The sequence below is a fragment of the Leucoraja erinacea genome, chromosome 1, assembly GCF_028641065.1.
Source record: "Leucoraja erinacea ecotype New England chromosome 1, Leri_hhj_1, whole genome shotgun sequence".
NCBI lineage: Eukaryota > Metazoa > Chordata > Chondrichthyes > Rajiformes > Rajidae > Leucoraja > Leucoraja erinaceus.
Genome location: NC_073377.1, coordinates 138,597,883 through 138,612,984, shown reverse-complemented (window position 1 = coordinate 138,612,984; position 15,102 = coordinate 138,597,883). Strand labels below are relative to the sequence as shown.

Genomic DNA, 15,102 nt, shown 5'->3' with positions numbered 1-15,102 from the left:
GGTTGGGGTGGGGTTGATGTAGGTGGGGGTGATGTCGGGGTTGGGGTGGGGTTGATGTAGGTGGGGGTGATGTCGGGGTTGGGGGGGGGTTGATGTAGGGTGATGTGGGGGTGATGTAGGGGTTGATGTATGTATGTAGGTGGGGGTGATGTAGGTGGGGATGATGTAGGGGGGGTGGGGTTGATGTAGGTGGGGGTGCTGTGGTTGAGTAGGGGGGGTGTGAGAGAGGGGGGGGTGGGGTGATGAAGGAGGGGTGGGGGTGATGTGGATGGGGGGTGAGATAGGGATGGGGATAGGGATTGGGATGTAGGTTGGGGTGGGGATGAGTGAGAGGGGGTTGGTTGATGCGGGTGGGGGTGGTTGATGCAGGAAAGGGTGATGGAGGTGGGAGTGGAGTGGGGAGGGGGATTTAGGAGGGGTTTGGGGGGGGGTGATGTGGGAGGGGGTGAGATGGAGACAGCCTCTCCCTTTCCACTCAGGGTCCACCACCTCTCTCTCCGCAGGGATTACATCCCCACCCCCGGCCCCCTCTCCCCCCCCCCCTCCCCTGGGTCTCGGCATCTACCGCTCTCTCTCTCTCTCTCTCTCTCTCTCCTCCCCGAGATTTGCTTCCTCTATCTGCCCCGGGGCGGGGAGGATCCGCAGCGCTCCGGCTCCACTTTCGTTTCGTGAAACCGCGGCTTCAGTCTTGGGTTTCGTTTTCTCTCTCTCCTTCCTCTCTCTCTCTCTATATCTCTCTCTCCTCCCTCCTCTCTCTCTCTCTCTCTCTCTCCCTCCTCCTCTCTCCTCTCCCCCTCTAGCAGCGGCCGCTCCCCGGGGGCGCAGACAGCAGCGAGGAAGGGTCCCGTGTCCCGTCTCCGCAGATGCTGCCCGGCCCGCCGGCCTCCGGTTCCCGCTGTGTGCTCCTCGCTCCCCGGACCCGGGCTGCCGCAATGCCCGGCATCAGGGCGCTGGCGGCTCTGCTGCTGGTGGCAGGTGAGAGGGGGCTTTGGGTAGGGGGGGGTAGGGGGGGGGGGGGGGGGGGGGGAGAGGGAGGTAGAGAAGGATGGGAGAGTCATAGAGTGATACAGCATGGAAACAGGCCCTTCGGCCCAACATGCCCATACCGGCCAACATGTCCCATCTACTCTAGTCCCACCTGGTCCATATCCCTCCAAACCTGTCCTATCCATGTACCTGTCCCACTGTTGGGATAGTGTTTGAGAAGGAACTGCAGATGCTGGAAAATCGAAGGTACACAAAAATGCTGGAGAAACTCAGCAGATGCAGCAGCATCTATGGAGTGAAGGAGATATCGCCTTTGCTCCATAGATGCTGCTGCACCCGCTGAGTTTCTCCAGCATTTTAGTGTCCCACTGTTGGGATAGTCCCAGCCTCAACTACCTCCTCTGGCAACTCGTTCCATACACCCACCGCCCTTTGTGTGAAAAGTTACCCCTCAGATTCCTATTAAATCTTTTACCCCTTCACCTTAAACCAATGTCCTCTGGTCCTCAATTCCCCTACTTTGGGCAAGAGACTCTGTACATCTACCCGATCTATTCCTCTCATGATTGTGTACACCTCCATAAGATCACCCCTCATCCTCCTGCGCTCCATGGAATAGAGACCCAGCCTACTCAACCTCTCCCTCTCGCTCACACCCTCTAGCCCTGGCAACATATTTGGCAGGATTTTGCCACAACAAGTTATGAGGGAGAGGAGTGGGAGATGGGAGGGAGGGAGGGAGAGGGGAGGGAGATGGGCGCGTGCTTGGGGATTGTGAGTGTGGCTGGATTATAGTATGTGGGGAGTGATCTGCATGAGAGTGTAGTATCAGTGTGTGAGGATTAGTGTGGGACGGTGAGTGTGTGGTGTCAGTGAGTGTGTGAGAGGGTGAGTGTGTCAGTGAGTGTGAGAGGGTGAGTGTGTCAGTGAGTGTGAGAGTGTGTCAGTGAGTGAGGGTGAGTGTGTCATGGGTGTGAGTGAGAGCTAGTGGGTGGTGTGCAGTGTGTGAGAGGGTGAGTGTGTCAGTGAGTGTGTGAGAGGGTGAGTGTGTCGTGAGTGTGAGTGAGAGCTAGTGGGCGGTGTGCAGTGTGTGAGAGGGTGAGTGTGTGGTGACTGTGAGTGAGTGAGGGTTAGTGTGGGTGGTGCAGAGTGTGTGAGAGGGTGAGTGTGTGGTGACTGAGTGTGAGTGTGGGCTAGTGTGCATGATGTGCAGTGTGTGGGAGGGTGAGCATGTGGTGTCAGTGAGTGTGTGGCGTGTATGGAAGGGTGTATGGGAGTGTGGGGCAAGAGTGAGTGTGGGGGTGGGGGGAGTGATCGAGAGTGGATGAGTGTCGTGAGTGAGAGTGTAAACTTGGATTGTTTTCTCCGGAGGATCGGAGGCTGCAGGGAGATTTGATAGAAGTATGTAAAATGATGAGAGGGTCCACCGTCAGAACCTTTTTTTCCCCAGGGTGGAAATGGTAAGCACTAGAGGGCATAGCTTTAAGGTGAGAGGGGAACAGTTTAAAGGAGATATGTGGGGTAGATTTTTGGTGGGGGTCTGGAACGTGCCATCAGGGGTGGTGGTGGAGGCAGATACAATAGTGGCGTTTAAGAGAGTTTTAAATAGGCACATGGCTCAGCAGGGAACGGAGGGATGTGGATCAGGTGCAGGCAGAGGAGATCAGTTTAACTTGGCATCATGTTTGGCACAGACATTGTGGGCCGAAGGGCCTGTTTCTGTACTGGACTGTTTTATGTGCAGTAAGTGTGCAGTGAGGGTGTATGTGGTAGGTGTGGGTGAGTGTAGTGTAGTGAGTGTGCATTGCGTGTGAGTGTGAGTGAATGTGCAGTGTGTGTTGAGGGTGTATAGTGAGTGTGGTAGGTGTGTGGTGTGTGTGGTAGGTGTGAGTGCATGAGTGAGTGGGTGAGTGTGTGTGGGTGAGTGTGTGGGTGAGTGGTAGGTGTGTGGGTGAGTGGTAGGTGTGTGGGTGAGTGTAGTAGGCGTGAGTGTGGTAGGTGTAAGTGTGGGTGAGTGTAGTGTGGTAAGTGTGTGGGTGAGTGTAGTGTGGTAAGTGTGTGGGTGAGTGGTGGATGTGTGGTGTGGATGAGTGTAGTGTGGTGAGTTGTGTAGTGTGTGGGTGTGTGTTGTAGGTGTGAGTGTGGGTGAGTGTTGGTTGTGTGGTGAGTGAATGGTGGGTGAGTGTGCAGTGAGTGGTAGGTGTGTAGTGTGTGTGGGTGAATGGTGAGTTAATGGGTGTGAGTGTGAGTGGTGTGGGTGTGGTGTGGGGGTGGGTGGGTGTGAGTGTGTGGTGTGGGTGGGTGTGAGTGTGGTAGTGGTGTGGTGTGGGTGGTGTGAGTGTTAGTGCAGGTGAGTGTGGTGTGGGGTGGGTGTGAGTGTTAGTGTGGTGTGGGTGTGGTGTGGGCCGGTGTGTGAGTGTGGTGTGCGTGTGTGTGGTGCAGGTGTGGATGTGTGCGGTGTGTGAGTGTGAGTATGGTGCAGGTGGGTGTGGGTGGGTGTGAGTGGTGTGGGTGGGTGTGAGTGTGGGTGTAGTGTGAGGGTGGTGTGGGTGTGTGCGGTGTGTGTGAGTGTGAGTATGGTGCAGGTGGGTGTGGGTGGGTGTGAGTATGGTGCAGGTGGGTGTGGGTGGGTGTGAGTGTGGTGTGTGGTGTGGGTGAGTGTTCTGGCCACATGTACAGTGCGTGTGAGGCTGGGAGTGATCTATTTAATCGGACTTTATTGGACTTTGTCTTGCACTAAACATTATTCTCTTAATCCTGCATCTGTACACTGTGGACGGCTTGATTGTAACCATGTTTCCGCTGACTGGATAGCAACAAACAAGCTTTTTGCTGTACCTCGGTACACTTGACAAGAAACATAACTGAACTAAACTATTTAAGAAAAAACTGCAGATGCTGGAAAAACCGAAGGTAGACAAAAATGCTGGGGAAACTCAGCGGGTGAGGCAGCATCTATGGAGCGAAGGAATATGTGACGCTTTAGGTCGAGCTTCTTCAGACTGATGTCTGAAGAAGGGTATCGACCCGAAACGTAGATTCATAGATGCTGCCTCACCAGCTGAGTTTCTCCAGCATTTTTATCTACCTTTGAACTAAACTGTTGATGGACCTGAATTGGACTTGGATTTCCATCAGTCCGTTCACTATGGGCGTTACACCAGTGACCCCTGAGACCAGTGTATGACCCTCACGTCTCTGTCCCCTTACAACAGCCAGTGTAAGGAAACATAGAAACATAGAAATTAGGTGCAGGAGTAGGCCATTCGGCCCTTCGAGCCTGCACCGCCATTCAATATGATCATGGCTGATCATCCAACTCAGTATCCCATACCTGCCTTCTCTCCATACCCCCTAATCCCCTTAGCCACAAGGGCCACATCTAACTCCCTCTTAAATATAGCCAATGAACTGGCCTCAACTACCCTCTGTGGCAGAGAGTTCCAGGAGGGATGGAAATTCCAATCCTTCAATGAAACCGAGAACATAGTGATCTGGACTGTAGAGATACAGCGCGGAAACAGGCCCTTTCGGCCCACCGAGTCCGTTGGGACCAGTGATCACCCCGTACACTAGCGCTTTCCTACACTACACAGTAGGGATAATTCACAATTTTACCAAAGCCAATTAACCAACAAACCTGCACGTCTTTGGGGTGTGGGAGGAAACCAGAGCACATGGAGAAAACCCACACGTACAAACTCCGTATAGACAGCACCCGTAGTCAGGATCGAACCCGGGTCTCTGGTGCTATGATGCGGCAATTCGACTGCTGCACCACCGTGCCTCTCACATCCTACAAACGTGCGGGTGCAGTGTAGATTTTCAGCTGTAGGGCCGGAGAAAGCAATATGCCTGAGATGGGTCCGTGTCACAGATGGGTCCATGATTTCTTCCGATAGCTCAGGCCCTCAAGTCCTGGCAACTTCCTCATACATCTTCTCTGCACCCTTTCCAACTTTAACTGTGGGGTCGAGGAAAGAGCGTTTACGTCACGGCCCTGTTTCCACCAATCTTTCCACCACCAAGCACACATGAAGCACAAGACACACACCATTGTATGCAGATGCTGAGAAGTGTGTTCACCTCTGGCTGAACAACTTCGAATCATGTGTGTGGACTCGATAAGAAGAAGAACTTTAACAATATCCTTCTAATAGCAGAGTGACCAAAACTGAAAACAATACTACAAATGTGGCCTCACCGACGATATGTTTGGGATCCAGGAGTGGGGGTAGTTCTGGAAAATGTCACTGAGGTAGATCAACCCTGATCATGCTCAGTGGTGGAGAAGGCTTGAAGGCCAACTCATAGAGCACACAATAGTACAGCACAGGAACAGGCCCTTCGGCCCACAATGTCCATGTCGAACATGATACGGAGACCAACCGTTATCTACCTGCATATAATCCATTTCCCTCCATTCCCTGCATATCCATGTGCCTTTCCAAAGACTCCTAAACACCACTATCGCATCTGCCTCCACCTCCACCCCCAGCAGCATGTTCCAGACACCAACCATCCTCTGTTAAAACAAAAACCTCACCTGCACATCTCTTTTAAACTTCTCACCTTAAACCTATACCCTTGAGTCTTTGATATTTTCTGCCTGTCTTCCCTATCAACATAGAAACATAGAAATTAGGTGCAGGAGTAGGCCATTCGGCCCTTCGAGCCTGCACCGCCATTCAATACGATCATGGCTGATCATCCAACTCAGTATCCCGTACCTGCCTTCTCTCCATACCCTCTGATCCCCCCTCGTGGTGCTCTATGAGTTGGCCTTCAAGCCTTCTCCACCACTGGGCATTTTATATACTTGCATCAGTAATTACAAACACTGCATGAATATCCCAAGGGGAATCAAATGCAACGACTGCCACGAGGGGGGATCATGAGAGAGGCCTCCTCGTGGCGATCCCTGGAAGCGATGACGCGATGCACTCTGTCACTCGTCGGGCGACAATTCTGCCAACATGTTGGACGCCGACGGAAGCCAACAGCGAGTTATGCGTCGTGTGACACACGAGCGGACGAACGAACTGCCACGAGGGAATTATTAGACAGATCACGTGCAGGCAGAGAAGATTAGTTTAATTTAGCTTCATGTTCGGCACGGACATGGCGGTCTAAATATCCTGTTTCTGCACTGTACTCTCCTGTGTTGGATGTATGGGTGCGGAGGGAAGTGGAGGCAGCAATCTTGCGAATGTTTTAGATTCTGGAGAGGCACAAAGGAATGTCGCTGCGATGCTCCTTCTCCAACACAGTGAGGGGGTGAACGTTGGGTCACTATAGTCTGCACAGCTTCATTTTAGAACCAATAAGGGCGGCTGGCAAAGCCTCTGCCTTACAGTGCCAGAGAACCAGGTTCGATCCTGACCTCAGCTTTGATCATGACCTTGGTAATCCATATCCACAGGCCCATCCAATGTATTTTAAATGCCTCTCTCATATCTGCCACAATCACCGCCCCTGGCAGTGTGTACCAGATACCCACCATCCTCATGTTTTAATGCTGTATGTTAAAATTAAACTAAACACGCTTGACTCTTACCGAATGGTGAAAGCCATTAATAGAGTGGATGTGGAGAGGATGTTTCTGCTAGTGGGAGAGTCTAGGACCAGAGGGCACAGCCTCAGAATAAAAGGACCGACCTTTAGAAAGGGTGGTGTATCTGTGGAATTCATTGCTGCAGACGGCTGTGGAGGCCAAGTCATTGAGTACTTTTAAAGCAGAGATGGACAGATTCTAGATTGGTAAGAGTGTCAGGGGCTATGGGGAGAAGGCAGGAGAATGGGGTTGAGAGGGAAAGATAAATCAGCGATGATTGAATGGCGGAGTAGACCTGATGGGCCGAATGGCCTATTTCTGCTCCTATGGCTTCACAGATACAGTGCGGAAACAGGCCCTTCGGCCCATTGAGTCCATGCTGACCAGCGATCACACTGCACACCGGCACCATCCTACACACGAGGAACAATTTTTACCAAAGCCAATTAACCTACAAACTTATACGTCTTTGGAGTGTGGGCGGAAACCCACGTGGTCACAGGGAGAGCGTCCGTACAGACAGCACCCGGTCAGGAACGAACCCAGGACTCTGGCGCTGTAAGGCAGCAACTCTACCGCTGCGCCACTGTGCCACAGGATCTTATCAATATGACTGTTGAAAGCCTTTTACAATTTGCCTTGTCAGTTTCCAAAGCGACTCTCTGAAGTGGCCTCTCACCGTTATCGTGCAGCAACAGAGCTAAGGACAGTGAGTCTGTCTGATTACAGCAGGAAGGAGACATAAGCAGTTGTTTTTTCCACACCTGTTTATCTTGTGAATTAGATTACCCAGCTGCTACCCCTCTTCCATAACTCCTAAAGCTGTTTGCTATTTCTCAAAATAACTCTCTTGTCTTGAAAATGCTCTATTTACTGCAGAATTTATGCAAAGTCTGTGCTCCATTTTGCCCACTCACCTAGCCGACAAGTCCCTCCCCGTAAAATAAACCCTCCTCACAGTGGCGCAGCGGGTGGAGCCGCTGCCTCCTAGCGCTTGGGACCTGGGTTCGATCCTGATCTCGGGCGCTGCCTGTGTGCGGAGTTTACACTATGGCCCGGTGACTTCGTGGGTTTCCTCCGAGTGCCCTGGTTTCCTCCCACATCTCAAAGACGTGAGGGTGTGTAGAATAACTGGTCCTCCATAAATTCTCCCTGGAGCGTAGGGAGTGGATGAGAAAGCGGGATAACGCAGAAGTAGCGCAGAAAAAAAAGCTTTCACAGCACCTCAGTGCATGCGACAGGAAACTAAAGACAGCTAGTGTGAATGAGTGATCGATGGTCGGTGTGAACCCGGTGGGCCGAAGGGCCTGTTTCCATGCTGTGTGTCTAAATTCAATTCAATTCAAAAAGTTTCAGCTTCCCTTGTTCCCCACGTTTGCTCCATCTGTAAATCTCCCCATTCTACATCCCCCCCCCCCCCCCCCCAAGCATGTTATTGCTACCTATTGTGTACATCTGTGTACCACTCCTGTATCCAGTCTGTACACAACGTGTACTGCTACTCATTGCTTCCCGCTAGTTGCCCTAGCAATCCCTGCCTGATCACATCACCACTCTGAACCGTCCTCTCACCAGCTACAGAGCAGTCCTGACCTCCCATCTACCTCATTGGAGACCCTCGGACTATCTTTAATCAGACTTCACTGGACTTTATCTTGCACTAAACCTTATTCCCTTTATCCTGTATCTGTAGCCTGTGGACGGCTTGATAGTCGGTATGCTGCCTGACCCGCCAAGTTACTCCAGCACTTTGTGTCTTCTTTCACAGTGGTTCAATGTTGCCCCAGTCCCTACACCCTGGGACAATTTACAGAGGCCAATTAATCTACAAAGAAGCTTTTCACTGTACCTCGTTACATGTGACAATAAACGACAATAGTCTCCATGACCACGAGAAAGGAACAGAGCCAGGCTCCTTGGCCCCTCCAGTCTGCTATGCCGTTCAATCTGATCCAGGCTGATCTAACTTCCCACCCCCTGCCTGTCTCACTAACGCGACCTTTCAGCGACTGTCTTCGACCTTCAAGCTCGAGGACACTCGCCTGAAAAACCTCGAGCTGGATCGACCGTCAGCGATGAAACCGCGAGCCGGATCGACCGACCGCACACACACGCACACACACACAAATACATCGCAAAGGCGGGAGTCAAGGAAAGTGAGGGAGCGCTGTCTGAAATTCACACCCGTGAAGAACAGGAAGGTAAAAGACGGCTGGCACAGTGTACAGGAAGTCCTTTAGAGAGCACGGGGGGGAGAAGGTGTGGAGACACCTACCGGTCGGTTTTCCTTGATTCTGAAAACTCCAATGAGCCAATTAAAGTGCCCGGTCAGCGAAGGAGATTGCCTACGGCTGCCCTCGACTGCCTGTAACTACATAGCGACCCCACTCCACTGCACTACAAGTTCAAAAGAACCATGCCGACCAAATTTTACTCGCGAAAAATGTTTCAACATGCTGAAAAATTTTCCTCAACCAAACTGAGGCCGAGAACGCGGGAACTTCCCTCGAGCCTGAAGGAGAGTTCCAGTGACCTCCTAGGACCACGTGTCGCCCATGCTGTGAGTTTGAGTTGAGCGCAAACTCTTCTAAACTCGCACATTAGGTCGCCGCAGTGGGACAGCCCCTTAATCCACGCTTCCAGCACAGATTAAAAACCTATCATCTTTGAAAGCCCTCAAATAAGCTGTTCAAAACATAAAGTGCTGGAGGAACTCAGCAGGTCAGGCAGCATTCGTGGACGGAATGGATTGGTGACGTTTCGGGCCGGGACCCTTCTTCAGACTGACCTAAATATTCTCTGCCACTCTCAAAATTTCTCAAGTCTTACAAAATAAAACGCCTCTCTGTGTTTTGGTCCAGGTGACATGAAACTAACCTAAAATAAGCTAAATTAAACTAAACTAAACTAAGCAAAACACCCTCGGCTCTGAAGAAGGGTCCTGGCCAGAAACGTTGCCTGACCATTTCCCTCCACAGATGCTGCCTGACCCACTGATTTCCTTCAGCACTTTGTGTTTTACTCAGTTCTGCACTATTATGGGCTGGTTACCTTGTGTTTATTATTAGTCTACTGTATTAATCGTTACTGAATATTTATTTGTAGTGTTATGGCATAAAAGGCCCTGTAAAGCTGAAGTGAGTGAGAATTTAGTTGTTCCGTTCCCTGTGACAATTAAAGGCAGCATAGTGGCTAAACTAAATGATTCAAGGGCTGCACGGTGGTGCAGAGGTAGAATTGCTACCTCACAGCGCCAGAGACCCGGGTTCAATCTGACTACAGGTGCTGTCTGTATGGAGTTTGGCTGTTCTCCCTGTGACCTCGTGGGTTTTCTCCGGGTGTTCCGGTTTCCCCCCGTATTCCAAAGACGTACAGGTTTGTAGCTTAATTGGCTTCCGTAAATTGTCCCTAGTGTGTAGGATAGTGCTAAGTGTACGGGGTGATTGCTGGTTGGCGCTGACTCAGTGAGCCGAAGGGCCTGTTTCCATGCTGTATTTCTAAACTAAATTATCATGGAATTCTTAATCTACGTCACCTATCCATGGTGGACACCTAATGCTGGAGTAACTCAGCGGGGCAGGCAGCATCACTGGAGAGAATGAATGGGCTACATTTCAGGCCGAGATCCATCTTCAGACTGATCCCTCTCGAGATGCTGCCTGGCTTGCTGAGTTACTCCAGCACTTTATGTTTCTCAACATTGCAGGCGTGGATTTACCCTGTAACTCCCAATCTAGATTAATTACTTCCCTGGTTTAGTTTAGAGATACAGCAAGGAAACAGGCCCTTCGGCCCACCGAGTCCATGCCAACCAATGATCACCCATACACTAGTTCTATCCTGCACACTAGGGACAATTTACAGAAGCCAATTAACCTACAAATCAGCAAGTCTTTTGAAGATGCCTAATGATCTGCCTCTCTCCGATTTAGCACTGGTCCAGACATCCATATATTTATATGTAAATAAATTTACAGAGCTTTCCTAGATTAATTGTTTTGCTTTGTTTATGTTGCAGAGTTATGCATTGTTTCAGCTAACACTAATAGAACAGAGACATTGCTGACCCCAACTGGACAGCAAAATGCATCGGAAAGCAATCCATTCTTGAATCGGAGTTCGTCAGCACCCATGCCAGAAATGCTCTCCGAGGTGGGAACTGAACCCTCGCCGGCCTCCGTGGGCCCCACCTTCACCTCTCCTCTCTCGGGGACATCTACGGGTGTGACGATCATGACTAACGTCAGTTGGTCCCCAGTGACAGCGACTGAAGGCACCACAGACATCCTCCCAGGATCAACTCCACAAACCACATCCTGGGCCTCCTCCACTGAAGCTGGGTGGAATAGTATCAACGAGGCGGGGATGAGTTCTGGTTCTGTCCCCAGCACGAGTACATCTTCAACAGCGCAGGCCAACACCACAGAGGGAACCAGCAGCACGACTGTAGATCAGACCACCGCTTCAACGCAGGCCGCCAATGACAGCAGCACTGACTCGCCATCGGACAGCACCGCAGTTTCAACCGAGTCAACCGATAATGGTACGTCTGAATTAACGCCAGTGCCCACCGATGTATCACAGCCAACCAATGCCTATACTACTGAGTCGTATTCACCTACGGCCAATAATTCCACTCCATCCCTGAACTCAACAAGTGAGCTTAGTACATGGCAGTCAACGCCAGCCTTGACCCCGTCTGCCAGCGATGCCGGCACTTCACCAACGACGGCAACCACAGCGCAATCAACAGGCACGAGCGAACAGCAATCGCCCACTGCTCCAAGTCAGGCAAACAACGCCACACACGTGACCGAGACGGAGGGCAGCACATTTGTGCCAGAGACCGCGGGCACCGCCGGTGGAACGGCAACATCTGACGCCGTGGCCACCTCTGCCTCTCCTTCCACCGCCCCACGCCCGCCCAGCTCTGCCGTCCCAGGCCTGACCACAGAGACCAGCCCTCTCTCAAACAACAGGCCCAGGACACAGCAAGCAGCAGGAAGCCTGAGCACAGGTGGGTGAGCACGGGGCCATCTTCACCATCTCTTGATCAGATTGTAAGGCGGGAGGGCAGAGATTAAATAGGAACCTGAGGGGCAACCTTTTCACACAGAGGGTGGTGGTGGGTGGAACGAGCTGCCGGAGGGGTTAGTTGAGGCAGGTGTTTATGGAACTATGCGCTACAATGCTGAGAATTATATTCTGCACTCTGTATCTTCCACCGTCTGGGTGAAAGGGGTTCTGCTAAAATGTCTGACGAAGGGTCTCGACCTGAAACATCACCCATTCCTTCTCACCAGAGATGCTGCCTGTTCCGCTGTGTTACTCCAGCTTTCTGTGTCTATCTTCTGCAAAATTGATACATGATCTCCCAACCCACCTCCTTGCGCCCCTTGCACTTTTTTTATAGCCCTTCCTCTATGTCTGTGACACTATATGCTACATTCTGAGCAAAGCATAACACGCTGGAGGAACTAAGCGGGTCAGGCAGCAATACTGGATTGACTTTTGGCTCAGGACCCTTCTTCGGACCTGAAACATCACGCCATTGATGCTGATCTGCAGAAGGGGCCCAACCCGAAGCATCACCTATCTAAGTTCTCCAGAGATGCTCCAGTTACTCTAGACTCTGTGTCCATGTTCTCCACAGACCCTGACCCGCTGAGTTACTCCGGCACTCTGTGTCTTTTTTAATGGTATTCACTGAATGTGGTCAGAGGACTAAACAAAGTCTTTCCTTATATCTCAGTATACGTGGGCCAGGGTGGTGTGGGTCTGTGATGATACTGGCTGCCTTTTTAAGGCAGTGAGTCCTGTAAATCCCTTCGTTGGTGGGGAGACAAAAATGCTGGAGAAACTCAGCGGGTGAGGCAGCATCTATGGAGCGAAGGAATAGGCGACGTTTCAGGTCGAGACCCTTCTTCAGACTGATGTGGGGGTGGTAATCTTAGTTCCTGGCCGTTCGAGTTGCCGAACCAGTCCATGATGCAACCAGTCAGTGTGCTCTCTGCCGTACACCTGTGGAGGTTTGATGGATTTAAAGTTTACCTGTACACCTTCATTTTGATATTGAGTGCCACGATTTTCTACCACACAGTTATGTAGGTTCACACTACACATTTCATCTAAACACAGTAGTACAGCTGTTAGGACTGCAACCATAGAGCGCCAGAGACCCTGGTTCAATACTGACCTCGGGTGCTGAATGTGTGGTGTTTGCACGTTCTCCCTGTGATCGCGTGGTTTTTTTTAGACTTTAGAGATACAGTGTGGAAGCAGGCCCTTCAGCACACCCAGTCCACGCCAACGAGCGATAACCCCGTACACTAGCACTATCCTACCCACACCAGGGACAATTTACAATTTTTACAGAAGCCAATTAACTTACAAACCAGTACGTCTTTGGAGTGTGGGGGGAAACCAGAGCACCCGGTGAAAACCCTTGCGGTCACAGGGAGAACGTACAAACTCCGCACAGGCAGCACCTGTAGTCGGGGTTGATCCAGGTTCTCTGGCGCAGTGAGGCAGCAACTCTATCGCTGCACCACCACACGTCCCAGAGACATACAGGTTTGTAGGTTAATCGGCCCTCTGTAAATTTACCCTAGTGTGTAGGGAGTGGGATAACATAGAACTACAGTGAACAGATTTAAGAAAGAACTGCAGACGCTGGAAAAATAGGTGGAGGCAGCATCTATGGAGAAAAGGAATAGGTGACATTTCGGGTCGAGACCCTTCTTCACTTCGGAGAGAGGAGGAGAACTTCTACAAACACAGTGAACAGGTCGGCGTGGACTCGGTGAGCCAAAGGGCCTGATTCCACGCTATATCTCTAAACTGAAGTAAAAGTCTGCAGTCTGTTACAAGGGAATATTAAATGATTTGAGCATATTTATGTCTGTGTGCCTCATGGTCTTGTTTTGGTTTCCATCTCCAGGAAGTGTGGTGGGCATCACTGTAGCGGTCATTGTGGCAGTCTTGCTGCTGATTGGAGCAGCTGCCTACTTTAAGAAGAGGTAAGAACCACATCCTTACTTTGAAACCTCTTAAAATTATCGAGGTTGTGATAGAGGCAGTTCGCAATTTCCTTATTCCGAACATTCCTGTCCCTTCATTATGACCTTTACAGTTTAGAGACACAGTGTAGAAACAGGTACTTTGGCCCACCCAGTCCACGCCGACCAGCGATCACCCCGTACACTAGCACTAACACCAAGCACACTAGGGACAATTTACAATTTATAGAAGCCAATTAGCCTACAAACCTGCACGTCTTTGGAAACCGGAGCACCCGGAAAAAACCCACGCAGTCACAGGGAGAACATGCAAACTCCATACAGGCAGCACCCATGGTCAGGATCGAACCCAGCACTAGTGTGGACTCAGTGGGCCGAAGAGCCTGTTTCCATGCTGTATCTGTAAACTAAACTAAATTCCGTATTTGGCCACATGTATCTCAAATAGTTGTTAAATAATTTGCAACTCTCGAACATCCAGCTCTAAAACTTCTTCCTGGTTTTGTGCAGACGCTCATCATATGGCCGGTTACTGGATGACCAGGAGAACGGGTCCTGGGAGAATTACAACAACCCACTGTACGATGACAACTAATAGAGTGGACGAGAGGCACAGACTGACCACCCCGGCTGGAGGACCTGCCCACCTTCAATCAGCTACTGACTGATCGCCCACAACATGGCCAAACCTCGGAGCTGTCAGCTTCCCCACCTTGGTCACTCTGCTTTCAAACTGCTGCTTCAGCCAGTATCACTCCAGCATCGCCAACACCAACCCGACACACTCCCCCCCAACTCAACCCAACCCAACCCAACCCAACCCAACCCCACCCAACCCAACCCAACTCAACCCAACCCAACCCAACCCAACCATCCCAACCCACCCCATCCCATCCCAAACCCAACCCGACCCGACTCAACCCAACTCAACCTGACACAACCCAACCATCCCAACCCGACACAACCCAACCCGACCCAACCCAACCCATCACAACCCAACCTGACTCAACCCAACCAACCCGACCCAACCATCCCGACCCAACCATCCCGACCCAACCATCCCGACCCAACCATCCCCCGACCCAACCATCCCGACCCAACCCAACCCCAACCCCAACCCGACCCAACCCAACCCCACCCGACCCAACCATCCCAACCCAACCCAACCCAACCCGACCCAACCATCCCGACCCAACCCGACCCAACCATCCCAACCCAACCCGACCCAACCATCCCAACCCAACCCAACCCGACCCGACCCAACCATCCCAACCCAACCCAACCATCCCAACCCACCCAACCCAACCATCCCAACCCAACCCAACCATTCCAACCCGACCCGACCCAACCATCCCAACCCGAACCGACCCACCCATCCCAACCCGACCCAACCATCCCGACCCGACCCAACCATCCCGACCCCAACCCCCAACCATCCCGACCCCACACCATCCCAACCGACCCGACCATCAAACAACCCGACCCAACCATCCCAACCCAATTCACCACTCCCACACCCATCCCCAAACTGCACTCCGACCC

At 51.6% G+C, this 15,102-nt stretch overlaps 1 protein-coding gene across 1 annotated transcript; it reads left to right on the top strand.

The window, feature by feature from the left end:
- The first annotated feature begins 796 nt into the window (after positions 1-796).
- On the top strand, positions 797-14,426 carry parm1 (prostate androgen-regulated mucin-like protein 1). The gene is made up of 4 exons (XM_055644203.1): positions 797-975; positions 10,560-11,558; positions 13,482-13,560; positions 14,071-14,426. Exons 1-4 carry the CDS (start codon positions 864-866, stop codon positions 14,153-14,155), a joined length of 1,275 nt encoding a protein of 424 aa, XP_055500178.1. The 5' UTR covers positions 797-863; the 3' UTR covers positions 14,156-14,426.
- Positions 14,427-15,102: the final 676 nt, after the last annotated feature.